Raw genomic sequence first — 14,267 nt, forward strand, 5'->3', positions numbered from 1 at the left:
GGATGAATCACCTTGACCTCTTGAGTGCTAGGATTATAAGCATGTGCTGCTGCCCCCAGTTTTGCTGTGCTGGGTATCAAATCCAGGGCTTCATGCAAACTAGGCAAGCAGTCTACTATCTGAGCTACATACCCCCTCCTGCATGATGGATTCTTAAAAGTGCCTTGCAGTGTTGCCTGAAACAACTGACGGCTCTCCTGCACTGCAACATCATTTCCCAGCCCCCTTGGGTCTCACCTTTCTTCTGTGGATCTGAATGATATGAATTTACACTGCTGGCAAAGGTGCTGCCCCACTGACAGCATTGCCAATGACAGCTAAGATTTCACTCAGGGCTCCCAGGCAGCTTAGATACTGCCCTTCTTCCTCTTTCTGTTTTCTGTCCATCCTACTGATAGGCAAAACCTCTGAGGCACTTGGAGAAGCCAAATGTGTGGGCTGCACTCTGTATCGACCGACCAGAGAGGAAACCCCAAGGGTTGGCCCTGTGTATGCCACCAGAGGATGACCAGGCCACTCCAGGCCAAGCATGCTTGTAGGAAGACTGGCACAGGCTAGAGACTTCCATATGAATCCTGAGGCAATCCCCCAGCAGCTTCCTGCTTTGGTTGGTCCTCTCAGGCACACTTGGCCCGTTGCAGATCTGTGGTATCTCCTCTGAGGCATGCTGCTCTGGCACACAGAACAGTATACTTGCTCACAGAACACCTCAGTGACCTAGGAACTCACAGAAGCCAGAGCAGCACTAGGGCTTCTCTGCTTAGTGACATTTACATGACCAGATCAGTGAGAAGCTGTATAAAGAAAGATACAGAGTAACCAGCCATGCCTTGGCGGCTGGCCCTCACACCTTCTTGAGTGGCTGGTGCTCTGAGATGGGCCAGCATCACCCTCCCCCCCACCCCCGACCATGCCAGGCAGAGTTTGTCTCTGGAGGTTTATTAACACTAGAAAAACTCAGAGCTTATTTCTGACATGTCAGAATTCTTGTTAGGACAGACTGCATGCACCTCAGCCAGCACTACTGTTTTTGGTGTGCTTTAGTGACAGGTATAGAATCCTTCCTGCTTCTTCAGACCAACAGAGCCATCAGCAACAGTAGTATGTGGGAATCCATGAAGCCACCACCCTCCTCACCCCACCTCCAAGTAAGGCTGCCTGTTTTAAGAAAAGCCTTCATGAAGGCCTCACTCTCCCTGGGGAGCAGAAATGGTTATTGGATAGGTAGGATGTTAGTGGGGGAGGCAGGGCAGGAGGGGAGGGAGAGGGAACTGGGATTGACATGTAAAACTATCTTGTTTATAATTTAAATTTAAAAAAAGAAAGAAAAGAAAAGCCTTCATGAAACAGGCAAGGTCATACTTGAACGGTTCTTCAGGGGATTGAAGATGGAGGGTCCTCAGATGACTTTCAGATATATTGTCTATCATACTTAGAACTGCAAAGTGACTCTGGGCAATGGTACAAGGCAGGTCAGGGATACACCCACTGCCTGGATAGCAGCCCAAGTGAGCACCCAAGCTGGCAGCAGGACTGGGTTTCACATACTGTGCTGTTCCTATGCACACACGGGTACTCTTGATAATGTGTAATGCACCAATTAGGCTCATGAGAAGTTACTAAAAAGTGGAACACTACTACTACAGTAAAAATGACTGGAAACTTACACACTTTTATTTCTGGAATTTTCCATTTAATATTTTCAGTCCAGAGTTGAGCTCTGGCAATTGAAATCACAGAAAATGAAACTGTAGCAAAAGGGGACTACTGTACTTGAGTCCTGCTCCATTCTGAAAGGTTCATGGGTGTCCTTGGCCCAGTACCATGTGAGTGACTGGGAAGGATCCTAGGGCGACACTCTCAGAAGTTAACAGGAACATCTGTGGGTCCATCCGATTTGAATTATTATATGCTGACTGCAAAACATTTAAAAAGGACTGCAAATCAAAAAAAAAAAAAAGAAAGAAAGAAAGAAAGAAATCCCTGAACATATTTAATGTAAATAAGTCCTTGAGATGGTACTTTTTACAAAAATCCTTCTGGTAGGGGGAAGGCAATTAAGAGATTTCAGGAAATAATGGCAATTACTTTTTTTTTTCAATTGCAATGAGAATGAGGAGGAATCCTGTCCCTCCTCTCTACATTGTGTAAAATCCATACAGCATAAAGAACTGGCCAGCAGGGGGTGGCTCCGCCTCAGGTGCCCAGAAGGAGGTGACACTCTTTGCCTTGGGTGTGCAAGGCATCTTCCAGCTTCAAGGTGGCTCAACCTAAGTGTGCAAAGTGTTTTCCAGCCACACAGTGCTTCTGCACTGGCCAAATCATCTATCTGCCCAGACCACTTTCTGATGACCCTCCTTCTCTAAGCTGGCATGGGTGGATACAGCTCAAGGATACAGCTCAACGATTTGTGTTACAGTGAGGACAAACTCCACACCAAACAGTGTGGTCAGTGTGCACAGTGTACACAGGAAGGCACACAGAAAATTAAAGCAGATGTAGATCTTCCATCTTTGAGGGATCTGTGAGGCTGTAGGGTGCAGCCCTGGTGTGGTGGTGAGAATTCTGGGAGGGAGGGAAACACTGTCTTGCTAAGCTGTGGCAGAACCTTAGGAGGGGAAGATGCTCCCTTCCCCCTTAGGTGGCAAGTCACAGCAAGGCTGCAGGAATCAACTTTCCACAGCAGGTGAGTCCCTGGACCCATCTGCAGCCAACTCCCGTCCATCTCTCTGAAGACACACAGGAGGCTACAGCTCGGCAGGATGGCAAAGTGCTTCGAAGAGCAGCTGTTCCTTTCTGGCTGACTCCCACATCACCTGAGGCACCGTATGGACATTGCAGAAAGTGGAAAGTGGTCCTATTCACCAGGAGTAAAACCAGGAAAAGCCAGTTTCTACTAAAAAGCCCACGTTGCTAAATGTCCTTTTCTCTTTGTTTCCATGTCTTCAAGGTACTAAATTTTAACTCACTTTTAGATAAGGGTACAGTTTGTGATGGGGGATGGGAAACGGGGAGGCAGAAAAGAAGAGGTCCATAAATATCCCTTAGGGTTCCTTCTGTGAGGGGAAAGGTCAAGCCCCACGCAGAACCCACATGTGCATCCAGATGAGCTGAGACCAGAAGTAGCTTCTGGAAGGGTTCACACGTTAATATAAGAGTTTATTTGTTGTGAGTCCATGTGCCTGATGACTGCTATAACACACTGGCATCTTCCATGGCCTCTATCCACCTGTGAAACAGAAGACAGCACTGGTGTCTATGTGGCTGGACTAGATTCCTGATAGTCTGAAACCAAGGATTGTGCCGTGTTTGTATCTACTTCCCAGACACATTTCCTGTATTTAGAAAACAGCCTGGGATAGTGTGAAAGTTGACTGAACCAAGGCCCGCCCAAATAAAGGAATCATGAGAGTCTAACTCTCAAGGCCCCGAACATGCAGGCCTAGAGTTGTGCCAGGACCCCCATGGGCCTGAATAGAACAATGCAGAATGACACTGCATTTCTCTGTAAGACAGACAAAGAGATCAGGACTAGTCTTTGCTGGTACCTCTGAGCAGAATTGCTGTCCTCGGCTTTGAAGCTATAAAATAGGGTTTTCTTGTGGTAAAGGTGAAAGACAGGTCCTGCTTCATTGCTGCCTGCCTCCTTCTCTGGGGCAATAGTGAAACCCAGTAGAGGGATGCTCTCCATGGCCACCTTGTCCTGCAGAGGACAGAAAGGAAACCTGATGTTAAAACCAAACCCATAACCCTCCATCCCCCTAGGCTCAGGGAACATCATAAAAGGATGGGGAGAGAAATAATGAAGGCGCTGAAGAATGGGGAGGAGCACTGTGGAACACTCTTCTGGACAGGACATGGCCAATGAATCATGGACGCCCTGCAGCTATGGTCCCCTGCCCAGGGTCAAGCCAACAAGGTCAGGCAACATCCGGCAGGTGACACTAACTAGATTCAATGTGTCATTCTTACACACACACACACACACACACACACACACACACACACACACACACACGCACGAATGAACGTGAGAGGGGGCATGCTGAAGGATGTTGGAGTGGATAAGATCAAGAGACATTTATACAAGTGTGAAATTGTCAAATAATAAAAGATTTTAAAACCCACACTTATATCAGCCCCTAACATTGATCCTTGCCTTCATTGGCAGAGTGTCTCTGGGCTGGGCAGACTCTGATCACCCTTGCTTCCAGCCAGGACCAGTCCAGGAAAGGAAAGAGACTTAACAGGTTCTGACAGCAAATGAGAGCAAGACATGTTCGGTGCCATTGTCTTTTAAATTCTCTGCCATAGACAGAGAAAGCAATGTCCCAAGATCACACAGGTCATCCGAAAAAGGTCCAGCCCTAGGCCGATGAATTTGTCCACCTCCGATGGTCAGGACACATTTAAGTCTCAATTGTAAAATGGATTTGGCTTATGGTAGCTCCAAGGTGGTAGGACATGGGGTTGGAAACCACCTTATTGTCCAGTCCATTCAGCCTCTGTGTGACTAGCCAGCAAGATCACACCACTACAGCCCATATTTGTCTACCCTGGGAGCAGGCTGGGTTTTAAGGGCTCTCTGGTTTGTTTGTATTTTATTTTTGAGATAGGAGCTCATATTGACCAGGCTGGCTTTGAATTCACGATGTAGCTGAGGATGACCTTGAACTTCTGTTCCTTCTGCCTTTCCTGCCTCTGTGCTTGCACCACCACACCTAGGCTATATAGTGCTGAGTACTGAACCCTAGGCTTCCTACATGCTGAGCAAGCATTCTACAACAGAGCTGCAGCCCCAGCTCGTGCCTGTATTTCAGATACTAAAACCAATATGTCCTATAAAAGTAGAAATGTGCTTTTATTTAGAAGCATCACTGGAGACCTCAGTTATTTTAGTAAAAGTAACAGACAGGAACAAAGGGAGCAGTTTCCTCTGAGCGGCCACATGTTGTCCCAAGCAACCAAGATTTCTCATGTGACCTTGTCCTGGCTGCTGAGCCTGTGACATTTAAGTACTCCATTTAAGCCACACTCCAACATAAAAACTTGATTACCATCAGAAGAGGTTCCTGCAGACACATGGAGACCCTAGCTGGCTGTCCCCCCCACCCCCACCCCCACGCCTATTGTCACACCCATACTTAACACAGGCCTCTCTGAGAGAATAGCCACAGAAAGGACACTACCTCACTGGCCAGGTAGGTGTAGAGCACTTTGCCCTTGATGACTAGCCAGAGTTTCTTCCAGCGCCGCTTGCCACTCTTACAGCGGCTCAAGTAGCCACTGATGGCGGAGCCCTCTCCGGACGCAGCCACCTGGTGGGGACACAAAATTGGTAAATGACAAAATGGCTAAAATTCACATATGAGTGAGTACATACCATGTTTGTCTTTTTGTGACGGGGTTACCTCGATCAGAATGGTTTCTTCTAGTTCCATCCATTTGCCAGCAGATTCCAAGATTCCATTGTACTCACTCATATGTGGGTTTTAGACATAGAGTAAAGGATTACCAGCCTACAATCCACACTGCCAGAGAAGCAAGTAAACAAGGAGGACCCTAAGAGAGACATGGTCCCCTGGAGAAGGGGAAAGGGAAAAGATCTTCTGAGAAAATTGGGAGCATGGGGGTAGGGGTGAGGGAGCTAGGAGAATGAGAAGGGGAGAAGAGGAGGGGTGTAGAGGACATGAGGGAGCAGAAAGGTTGAGTCAGGGGAAGAATAGAAGAAAACAAGAAAGGAGATACCATAATAGAGGGAGACATTTTTTAAAAAATATTTTATTTATTTATTATGTATACAACATTCTGCTTCCATGTATATCTGCACACCAGAAGAGGGCACCAGATCTCATAACGGATGGTTGTGAGCCACCATGTGGTTGCTGGGAATTGAACTCAGGACCTCTGGAAGAACAGTCAGGGCTCTTAACCTCTGAGTCATCTCTCCAGCCCAGAGGGAGACATTTTAGGTTTAAAGAGAAATCAGGCACTAGGGAAATGTCTGGAGATCTACAAAGATGACTCTAACTCTAAAGAGTGTTATCTACAAAGATAACACTCTAAGCAACAGAGGAGAGGCTACCTTAAATGCCTCCCCTGATAGTGAGGACTTATATGCCATCCTATAGCTTTCATCCAGCAGCTGGGGGAAGTAGAAGCAGACACCCACAGCTAAACCTTGAACTGAAATGGAATCCAGTTGCAGAGAAGGAGGAGTGATGAGCAAAGGGGTCCAGACCAGGCTGGTGAAACCCAGAAAAACAGCTGACCTGAACAACAGGGGGCTCTTGGTCCCCAGACTGATAGCTGGGAAACCAGCATGGGACTGATCCAGACCCCAGGAACCTGAGTGTCAGTGAGGAGACCTCGGAAATCTATGGGGACTCCTGTAGATCAGTACTTATCCCTAGCATAGGAATGGACTTTGGGAGCCTATTTCACATAGAGAGCCAAGACACACAGGGGTGGGCCTAGGCCCTATCCCAAAGGATATGAGAGACTCTGATGACCCCCTATGGAAGGCCTCACCCCTCCCTGGGGAGCAGAAAGGATATGTGATAGGTAGGGTGCTAGTGGGGGGGTGGTAAGGGAGGAAGGGAGGGAGAGGGAACTGGAATTGACATGTAAAACAATCTTGTTTCTAATTTAAATAAAAAACAATAGAAAAAAAAAAAGACAAAATGGCCCAGCAGACCATTGGTGGAGGAGTCTGAAAGCTGATCAGATCTCTAGGCTCTTGTGGCCAACAAAACTGTTTCAGAGTCTAGAAGCAGATGAACAATTCTAAAACTGTGTCCAGGAGGGCTGCTGCTTCTGGGATCCTTTTTTTTTTTTTTGGTTTTTTTTTGTTTTTTTTTTTTTTTGGTTTTCCAAGACAGGGTTTCCTTGTGGTTTTGGAGGCTGTTCTGGAACTAGCTCTTGTAGACTAGGCTGGTCTCGAACTCAGAGATCTGCCTGCCTCGGCCTGCCGAGTGCTGGGATTAAAGGTGTGTGCCACCACCACTGGGCTCCCTTCTGGGATCCTGTACCCTCCCAGGACACAAGATGGATGCGTCCACCTTCAGCTTAGAAGGTCTTCACACTTAAGAAGGAATCTTGTACCTATTACCTAACAGGTATAGGAGGAGGGGGTCTTCTGCCTGGTGGAGGAGATACAGCACTACTGTGTCACACTGCTGCCAGTATTTAGATGACATCCTGCTGCACAGGCTCTGGCAGTGGCTAACACTGAATGGGGCTCTGGCACACTGTTTGAGCCTCAAGCCCTAGGTTCCACCACCAGCACCAGAAAGCAAACAAAACAAGAGAGACCTCCAGTTTGGCTTGGAGGGCTGCAATCCAGGGTTCCCATCAGGCTCCAGCAGTAACTATGGATGTCACCAGGCAATTTACTGACCTCCTGCTGGCTTCAATTTTCTTACTAGTAAAAAGAATGAGACATCCTGACAGGTACTGTGCCTGACTTACAGACAGTGAGCTGGAGAGCAACATGGCCAAGTTTGGGGATAATTTTTTCTGGTTCTCTCATTTTACAGGTAGGAGAACTGAAGTCTAGAGGAACCAGGGATTTCCTGGAGTTCAGTCCCTCCTCAGCTTAAAGGAGGCTAACACTTGGGCCTTCAGCAAACACTTAGGGGTTAGCGCCTTGAACCTACAACTGGCTTAGGATGAAAAGGAAGCCAGGTTTAATTTTGTCCTGGTGAAGGGCATGAGACTCCTCATTTCTGCCTAGGCTCTCACCCCACCTGCCTGGATGGAGCACTTCTATAGATCTGCTGGGGTACCTCTGTAGGGAGAGCTCCTGGATACCTGTACAGCTATGCCATACTATAGCCTTCATCCAGCAGCTGGTGGAACATAGAGAGGTAGGATAAAGAGGAGGAGAGGCGCTCACCCTCCACCTGGGTTCAAGCCAGGTCTCGGAGTGTGTCTGAGACTGGGCTGCTTAGAGTGCTAATCTGTGAGTTGTTTTCATCGTTATCATTTATTTATTTATTTGTTTATTTGGTTTTTCAAGACAGGATTTCTCTGTGTAGCTTTGGAGCCTATCCTGGCACTCGATGTGGAAACCAGGCTGGCCTCAAACTCACAGAGATCCGCCTGCCTCTGCCTCCCGAGTGCTGGGATTAAAGGTGTGCGCCACCCATGCCCGGCCCATCGTTATCATTTATAATATACCATCAATAACCATATCTTGTCTACTGTTGTGTTCCTTATCATACCTCCACAGATCTCATGGAGCACCTCTACAGATCTGATTCTGCAGCCTCCTGAAACCTAGATACTTGGGTTTTCACAGAGCTTTCCTCAACTTCCCCCTGAGAAGCAATGCAGCAGAGGCAGAGCCCCAGCAATGGAAGGGAGTGCTGGGAGTAGAGCTGTGGGTGCTTCTCTCTTGGATCCTGTACTGGTTGGCAGAAGTAAACAAGGATCTGTGAGCACATTTCTGTATTATGAACATGTGAACATTTCTTGAAGGATCCATAAGAATTTATGGATCGGAGAGGTAGAGAATTTACGGCTGGAGAGGTAGAGAAACACACTTCTATTGTATATTGTTTTGTGTGTTTTACAGGTTTTTTTTTTAAATCATGCACATATTATTTTCAAGATTTTTGGGGAGTGATCCAAACTTTACACACTACCAATAGGCAGGCTCTTTACCACGAAGCTATGTCCTAGTCATATTTCCAAGATCTTTAGTTTGCCAATGGAATAAGTTAATGGCTAAAACAGCACTCATTCACAGATATTCACTCACTAAACATGGTGGTTCTCAACCTGTGAGTTTAGAGGAGGGTCGCATATCAGATATTTTGCATATCAGATACTTATAGTATGATTAATAATAGCAAAATTACAGTTACGAAGTAACAACAAAATACTTTTCTGGTTGGAGGTCACCACAACATGAGAAACTGTATGGAAGAGTGGCAGTATTAGGAAGGCTGAAAGCCACTGACTGCCCTAACACATCTTCACACCCACTGCTTGCTTGATGACGAAGATTAATGGGGACCTAAATGCAGCTCATCATGCCTCTTGGGAAGGCTCTGCTCATGGGCACATACTGCTTGGGAGGTATGAATCCCTAGTATCCACTGCAGGATATACCTGTATTTAGCCAGTTTTGAGGTTCTTGCAGAATTTCATAGCCTCAGGAAGGCTCACACCTGTGCTCTCTACTTCCCTCAGCCTGGGAACACACAGGGCTTACAAATGCTAACATGGAACAATTAACTATGACTCCATGGGACAAATAACTGTGACTGCAACTTGCCAGTGACCTGAGCAGACCCTTTGGACACTAATTCTATGCTATGGGACAGAAGAAAAAGAAAGACAAAGAGGGACACAAAGATGCCTCCTGCCAGGCATTGGTGGCACACGCCTTTAATCCCAGTACTCGGGAGGCAGAGGCAGGTGCATCTCTGTGAGTTTGAGGCCAGCCTGATCTACAGAGTGAGTGCAAGGACAGCCTCCAAAGCAATATAGAGAAACCCTGTCTCGAAAAACAAAACAAAACAACAAACGAAGCAACAAAACCAAAAGAGGTGTCTGGCTGCCTCCCAAACACCTCCACAGCCCCACAGGTCTTCTAAAGACAGGATTATTCTTAAGGATGGCACCACCTAAGCTCAATATTGAGTTCTTTCCTGGGAGGAGTTCTCCTTGTCCAGAAAGTCTGGCCAGGCTGGGCACAGGAGGATCTGAGCCTGCCTCCAGAGGACAAGACCCTCCCAAGCCACTGTCTCCCACGTATGCCTTACCTCTGCCAAGGCTGAAGGGACTTTTTTCTGCTTCTTGAAAGTTGAAGGGCTAATGCTGTGGAAGACCGAGGAGAAGGTGCTGCCAGAGGAGAAGCGGGATGAGGACAGAGGGAAGCTCATGCTGACCGGACGTTCTGTAGAGGTGAGAAGCCAGGAGAAGGGTCTCTGGAATGCTGGCTCAGGTGCCACCAAGGCTCATGGGATGGGAGTTGGAGTCAATGGGACCAGGATGGCTGGCACATTCCTCCCTGCTAATGCTGTACATAGGCTCTTGGAGGTAGGGGCCAGTTTCCCAGGATACTGGACAGTTGTGCTGGATCCACTAGCAGGACTATGCTTCCCCTGAACACCTTGGTATGGCCTCAGGAAGCCCCACTATACACCTGCTGTCCCTCCTACCTGATAATTCTGGGCACAACTTGTTACTTAAGCGCCAAGTCTCAAGGGTCAATTCCCAAGCCCCTCCTAGCAGCCTCACAAATGTGCCAAAAGATTCCAAAGACAGCATACCCATGGGATACTCCCAGGAGTCCCACAGGGAGCTGGAGAGATGGCTCAGTGGTTAAAATCTCATACTGCTTTTGCAGTGGACCTGAGTTTGGTTCCCTGCACCCACATCAGGTGGTTCACAGATGCCTGTAACTTCAGCCTCGGGGGATCTGATGCCCTCTCTGGCCTCTTTGGGCACCTGCATTCCATACACAGGCATACATAACTAAAAATATTTTTTTTTAGGCTTTTCAAGACAGGGTTTCTCTGTGTAACAGTCCTGGCTGTCTTGGAACTCACTTTGTAGACCAGACTGGCTGGTATTAAAGGTATGCGCAATAAGTCTTCTTTAAAAAAAAGTTTCAAAGAACATAGACCTGTGGAATACCCTGAAAGGGTCATCTATGGTGGACAGTCACAGCAGACCTGCCTTCTCTGTGGCTTCACAGGGATACAGCATCTATCAAATTCCCATGGAGCCCAGGCTGAGTCTCGGTTTCCCCAGGGGCTGCTGCCTTTATGCAGAACCTTCTCTCCCTTCTTCAGGAGAAAGCAGGTTCAAGCAGGATACCATAGAGGTATCATGAGAACTTAGGGAGAAGCCATCAGGCCTGACGGAAGTCAAGGGCCTTGTTGAGTTACCTCTCATGGTGCCTGGGACAGGCCCGTTCCTCAGCTTGAGCTCCCGGAAGCAGCCATCACAAACCTTGGCCATCCGGTTCTTGAGGCACTTCAGTGGGTACTTGTTTCGAGAACAGTTCCGGCACACAATCTGAGACCATGTTAGGATCGCACATGTAAGTCATGAGTCACCCTCTCAGCAGGCACTCTCGGCCTCACCCTTCACCTCCCCCTGGGAGTCCAAGATTCCCAGCTGTTCTGTGCCATGTGGACCCCTGCTTTTCCAGGCTGGGCTGCAGAGTGCCTCCGAGCAAGTGCCCTTACCCATGAAGTAACACTCTTTCCTCCAACAACCATAATGGTAAACTCCAGGGTTTTTAACATGGCGTGGCGGTAGCGGAAGGGGCCTGGAACTGGCCATGATTGGTAGATCTCAGTGAAACGGACAGGAACAAGCTCTACTTCTCTGGGTGGCCTTGAACTCATCTTGTTCTGGCTCCCTGAGCCCCATGGGCAGGGACATGTCCTCCCCTTCCCAAGCACACCCTTGCCCCGTCTGCCACTCACCTTGCCACAAGCGTGGCAGTGGTGGCGCCTCACGGTGAGCGAGAAGTCACATCCACAGTTCATACACATCATGGCATGCGTGACAGGCACCAGGGTGGGGAGCCTCTCCCCAAGGCTGATCCCCAGCCTCTCCCGGATCTGTGGCAGCCAGCAACCACAGTCAGGAGGGAGCCAGAGGGACATCTGGGGCAGCGAGGCCCCCTTTCTTCCTAATTCTGAGTAATTAGGAAGGGTGGTCTGCTTTTCAGACTGCAAGGTATATTGTCCCGGGTTGGACTGTGTGGTGCCATGCTCTGAATGGAGCATGGCAGAGGGGATGGGATGGGGACATTGCCAAGGCCCCTAGGAGAGGACGCACCTGTCCTCCTGCTGTAAGTAGCCTACAGCAGAACCCACCCAAGGAACCCTGGGGCGCCCCTCACTCACCTCCACACTGTGGTGGAAGGCAGCCAGAGCCTGGGTCTTGTAGTCCTCCGGGAGGGCTCTGCTTAGACAGTAGTGCCACTCATCCCTCTCAGCGCAGGAGCTGTAGGCACAGGCTGGGTGAGCCACAGTGTCATGGCTCTGCCTGGCACCCCCCCACCCCCCTCTTGCTGTGTGAGTCCTTGCTCTGCAGCCACTGGGCCTAAGTCTTGCCCCTCTCTAATCAGAAAGCTGAGGGCCACCCAGGAGGAAGCTGGGTGGAAATTTTCAATGCTGCCCACTAGGTGTCACTCTCACTCTGTACAGGAGCTTTCCACGGCCCCGAAAAGCTCAAGCAGGGAGAAGAGACAACTTGTGGCCTGCCATTCAGAGAGCCAGGTTCGTACTGCTTAAAGGGGACATATAACCCTCCTCCAGTGTGTGGGGTCTGGGCTATCAGGAAAGCATACCTGTCAATCAATGGTAGCTGGTACTCCAAGCCACAAGCCAGACAGACAGCAGAACCCCAGTCAGGAGGAGACAACCATTGTGGTCTGTCACCACCCTGTCATGGCTGGGCACACAGAAACTATACCCTGAGCCCTGAAGCCCCTGATTGCATCGATCAGAAAAGAGAGGCCATGGAGCCACTCTTCCAGGAATCATCTCCTCCAGGAAGTCTTCCCTCCCCATTGTGGGACCTTCTCTGTCCCTTCTCTAGGATTACAGCAAGAAGATACCACCCAAAAACATGGGGCTTCACCAGACCCCAAATCGATTGGCACCTTGACCTAGCATGTCCCAGATTCTAGACTGGGAGAAGCAGATTTTTTTTTTTATCCAACAACTAGCTCGTAGTGTTTTAATTACAGCATCCTCCCATATACTGAGACCCTCCCCCAAAGACAGAATGGATGGCGATGGCGTTCACTCATTACTTTCCTCTTGGCCTGTTGAGGGGAAAGCGCCAAGGCTGATAACACAGCCCAAAAAGCACAACACATCTGAGTCACCTGAGAATCTCATATTGAGCCAATCATCCATGAATTTTTTGATGAGATACTTTCATGGGGCATACAGTCCTCTGGGCATAAAAACCAGCATTTATGTATGGTTTGGTGTGGCTGAGGATTGCACCAGGGCTTTGAGTCTGTCAGGCAGGTGCTGTACCACTGAGCTAAGCCCCAACTCTCAGGAATTTTTCCTTTGGTTATTGTTTTCTATTTGTGTGTGTGTGTGTGTGTGTGTGTGTGTGTGTGTGTGTGTGTGTACATAGCTGTGAGTGCACATGAGTGTGGATGTCAGAGGTCAATGTGATGATGTCATGTATCTTCCTCGATCATTCTTCATTTTATCTTTATTTTTTAAAAGATTTGTCTGTTTTTATGCACGTTTTGCCTGCATGTATCTAAATGAAACATTCATATTCAGTGCCCATGGTGGCATTGTAACTGGAGTTACAGATGATTGTGAGCTGCCAAAGGGCTTCTGGGAACTGAACCCAGGGCCTCCAGAGGAACAAGTGCTCTTTAACCTCTGAGCCATTTCTGTAGCCCCTCTATTTTTTTGAGACAGGGTCTCTCACTAAACCTGGAGCTTGTTTATTCTAATACACTGGCCTGCCCGTGAGACTCTCCTATCTCTGCCTTCACGGTAAACGGATGACCAACATGCACCACCACACCTGGGTTCTGGCAACCACACCCAGGTCCTCATGTTTGTGTGGCAATCACTGTACCTTCTGACCCAACTCTGCTGCCCCTGGCTTTTGAGACAGGGTCTTTATCTTCCCTCCTCAGCCTTCTGAGGACTAGAATTATCACCACACCGAGCCCATTGTGTTTTGAGAAAAGGTATTTCTATATTACTCAGGCAGGCCTTGAACTTGTGAACCTCCTGCCTTTGTCCCTGCCTCAGTGCTAGCATTTTCTTTAAATTATATTCTGCAGGGATCTGCAACCACATAGGACTCAAGAAACACTGAAAATGGGGAGAGAAAGAGAGCCCTTTCCAAAAGGACACCAGGATAAAAAATGGCACCATCCCCCTGCCTCTGCTCCCCTAAATGACCCATCCTTAACACTCTGGCCTGTTGTACTTGCTCTCCATACCTTGCAGACAGTGTCAGGCAGGTCTCAGGAGTTTCGATCTTCAGAGCATAGGGCACTTTGTCCATCACGGGGCGGCTAACCTGCCAGGAAAACCAACAGCATCTACTTCAGTGTGTGTGTGTGTGTGTGTGTGTGTGTGTGTGTGTGTGTGTGTGTGTGTGTGTGTGTGTGGGGGTTAGCACAGACAGCTTTGTCCACTGGTAGTGGGTGGACAGGGTTCTGACCTACTACCTGATGTTTTGCTGTCTCTCCTTGACATCCCCTTCTCAGACACCATCCTCAGATGGCATCCAAATTAACTTTC

The 14,267-nt window shown here is 48.5% G+C and overlaps 1 protein-coding gene across 1 annotated transcript in view; it reads right to left on the bottom strand.

Annotated features, from left to right (window-relative positions):
- Window positions 1–1,652: 1,652 nt before the first annotated feature.
- Fgd5 (FYVE, RhoGEF and PH domain containing 5) overlaps window positions 1,653–14,267 on the bottom strand; it is a 108,051-nt gene continuing 95,436 nt past the window's right edge. The window contains exons 14-21 of the mRNA XM_027428890.2: window positions 13,964–14,043; window positions 11,877–11,976; window positions 11,451–11,588; window positions 10,905–11,034; window positions 9,774–9,907; window positions 5,190–5,318; window positions 3,549–3,703; window positions 1,653–3,229 (exon numbers count right to left, since the gene is read on the bottom strand). Coding sequence (XP_027284691.1) covers window positions 3,193–3,229; window positions 3,549–3,703; window positions 5,190–5,318; window positions 9,774–9,907; window positions 10,905–11,034; window positions 11,451–11,588; window positions 11,877–11,976; window positions 13,964–14,043 — 903 coding nt within the window. The 3' untranslated portion in view covers window positions 1,653–3,192. The remainder of the gene's footprint in view (window positions 3,230–3,548; window positions 3,704–5,189; window positions 5,319–9,773; window positions 9,908–10,904; window positions 11,035–11,450; window positions 11,589–11,876; window positions 11,977–13,963; window positions 14,044–14,267) is intronic.

This window comes from Cricetulus griseus, chromosome 8 (assembly GCF_003668045.3).
Source record: "Cricetulus griseus strain 17A/GY chromosome 8, alternate assembly CriGri-PICRH-1.0, whole genome shotgun sequence".
Classification (NCBI taxonomy): Eukaryota; Metazoa; Chordata; class Mammalia; order Rodentia; family Cricetidae; genus Cricetulus; species Cricetulus griseus.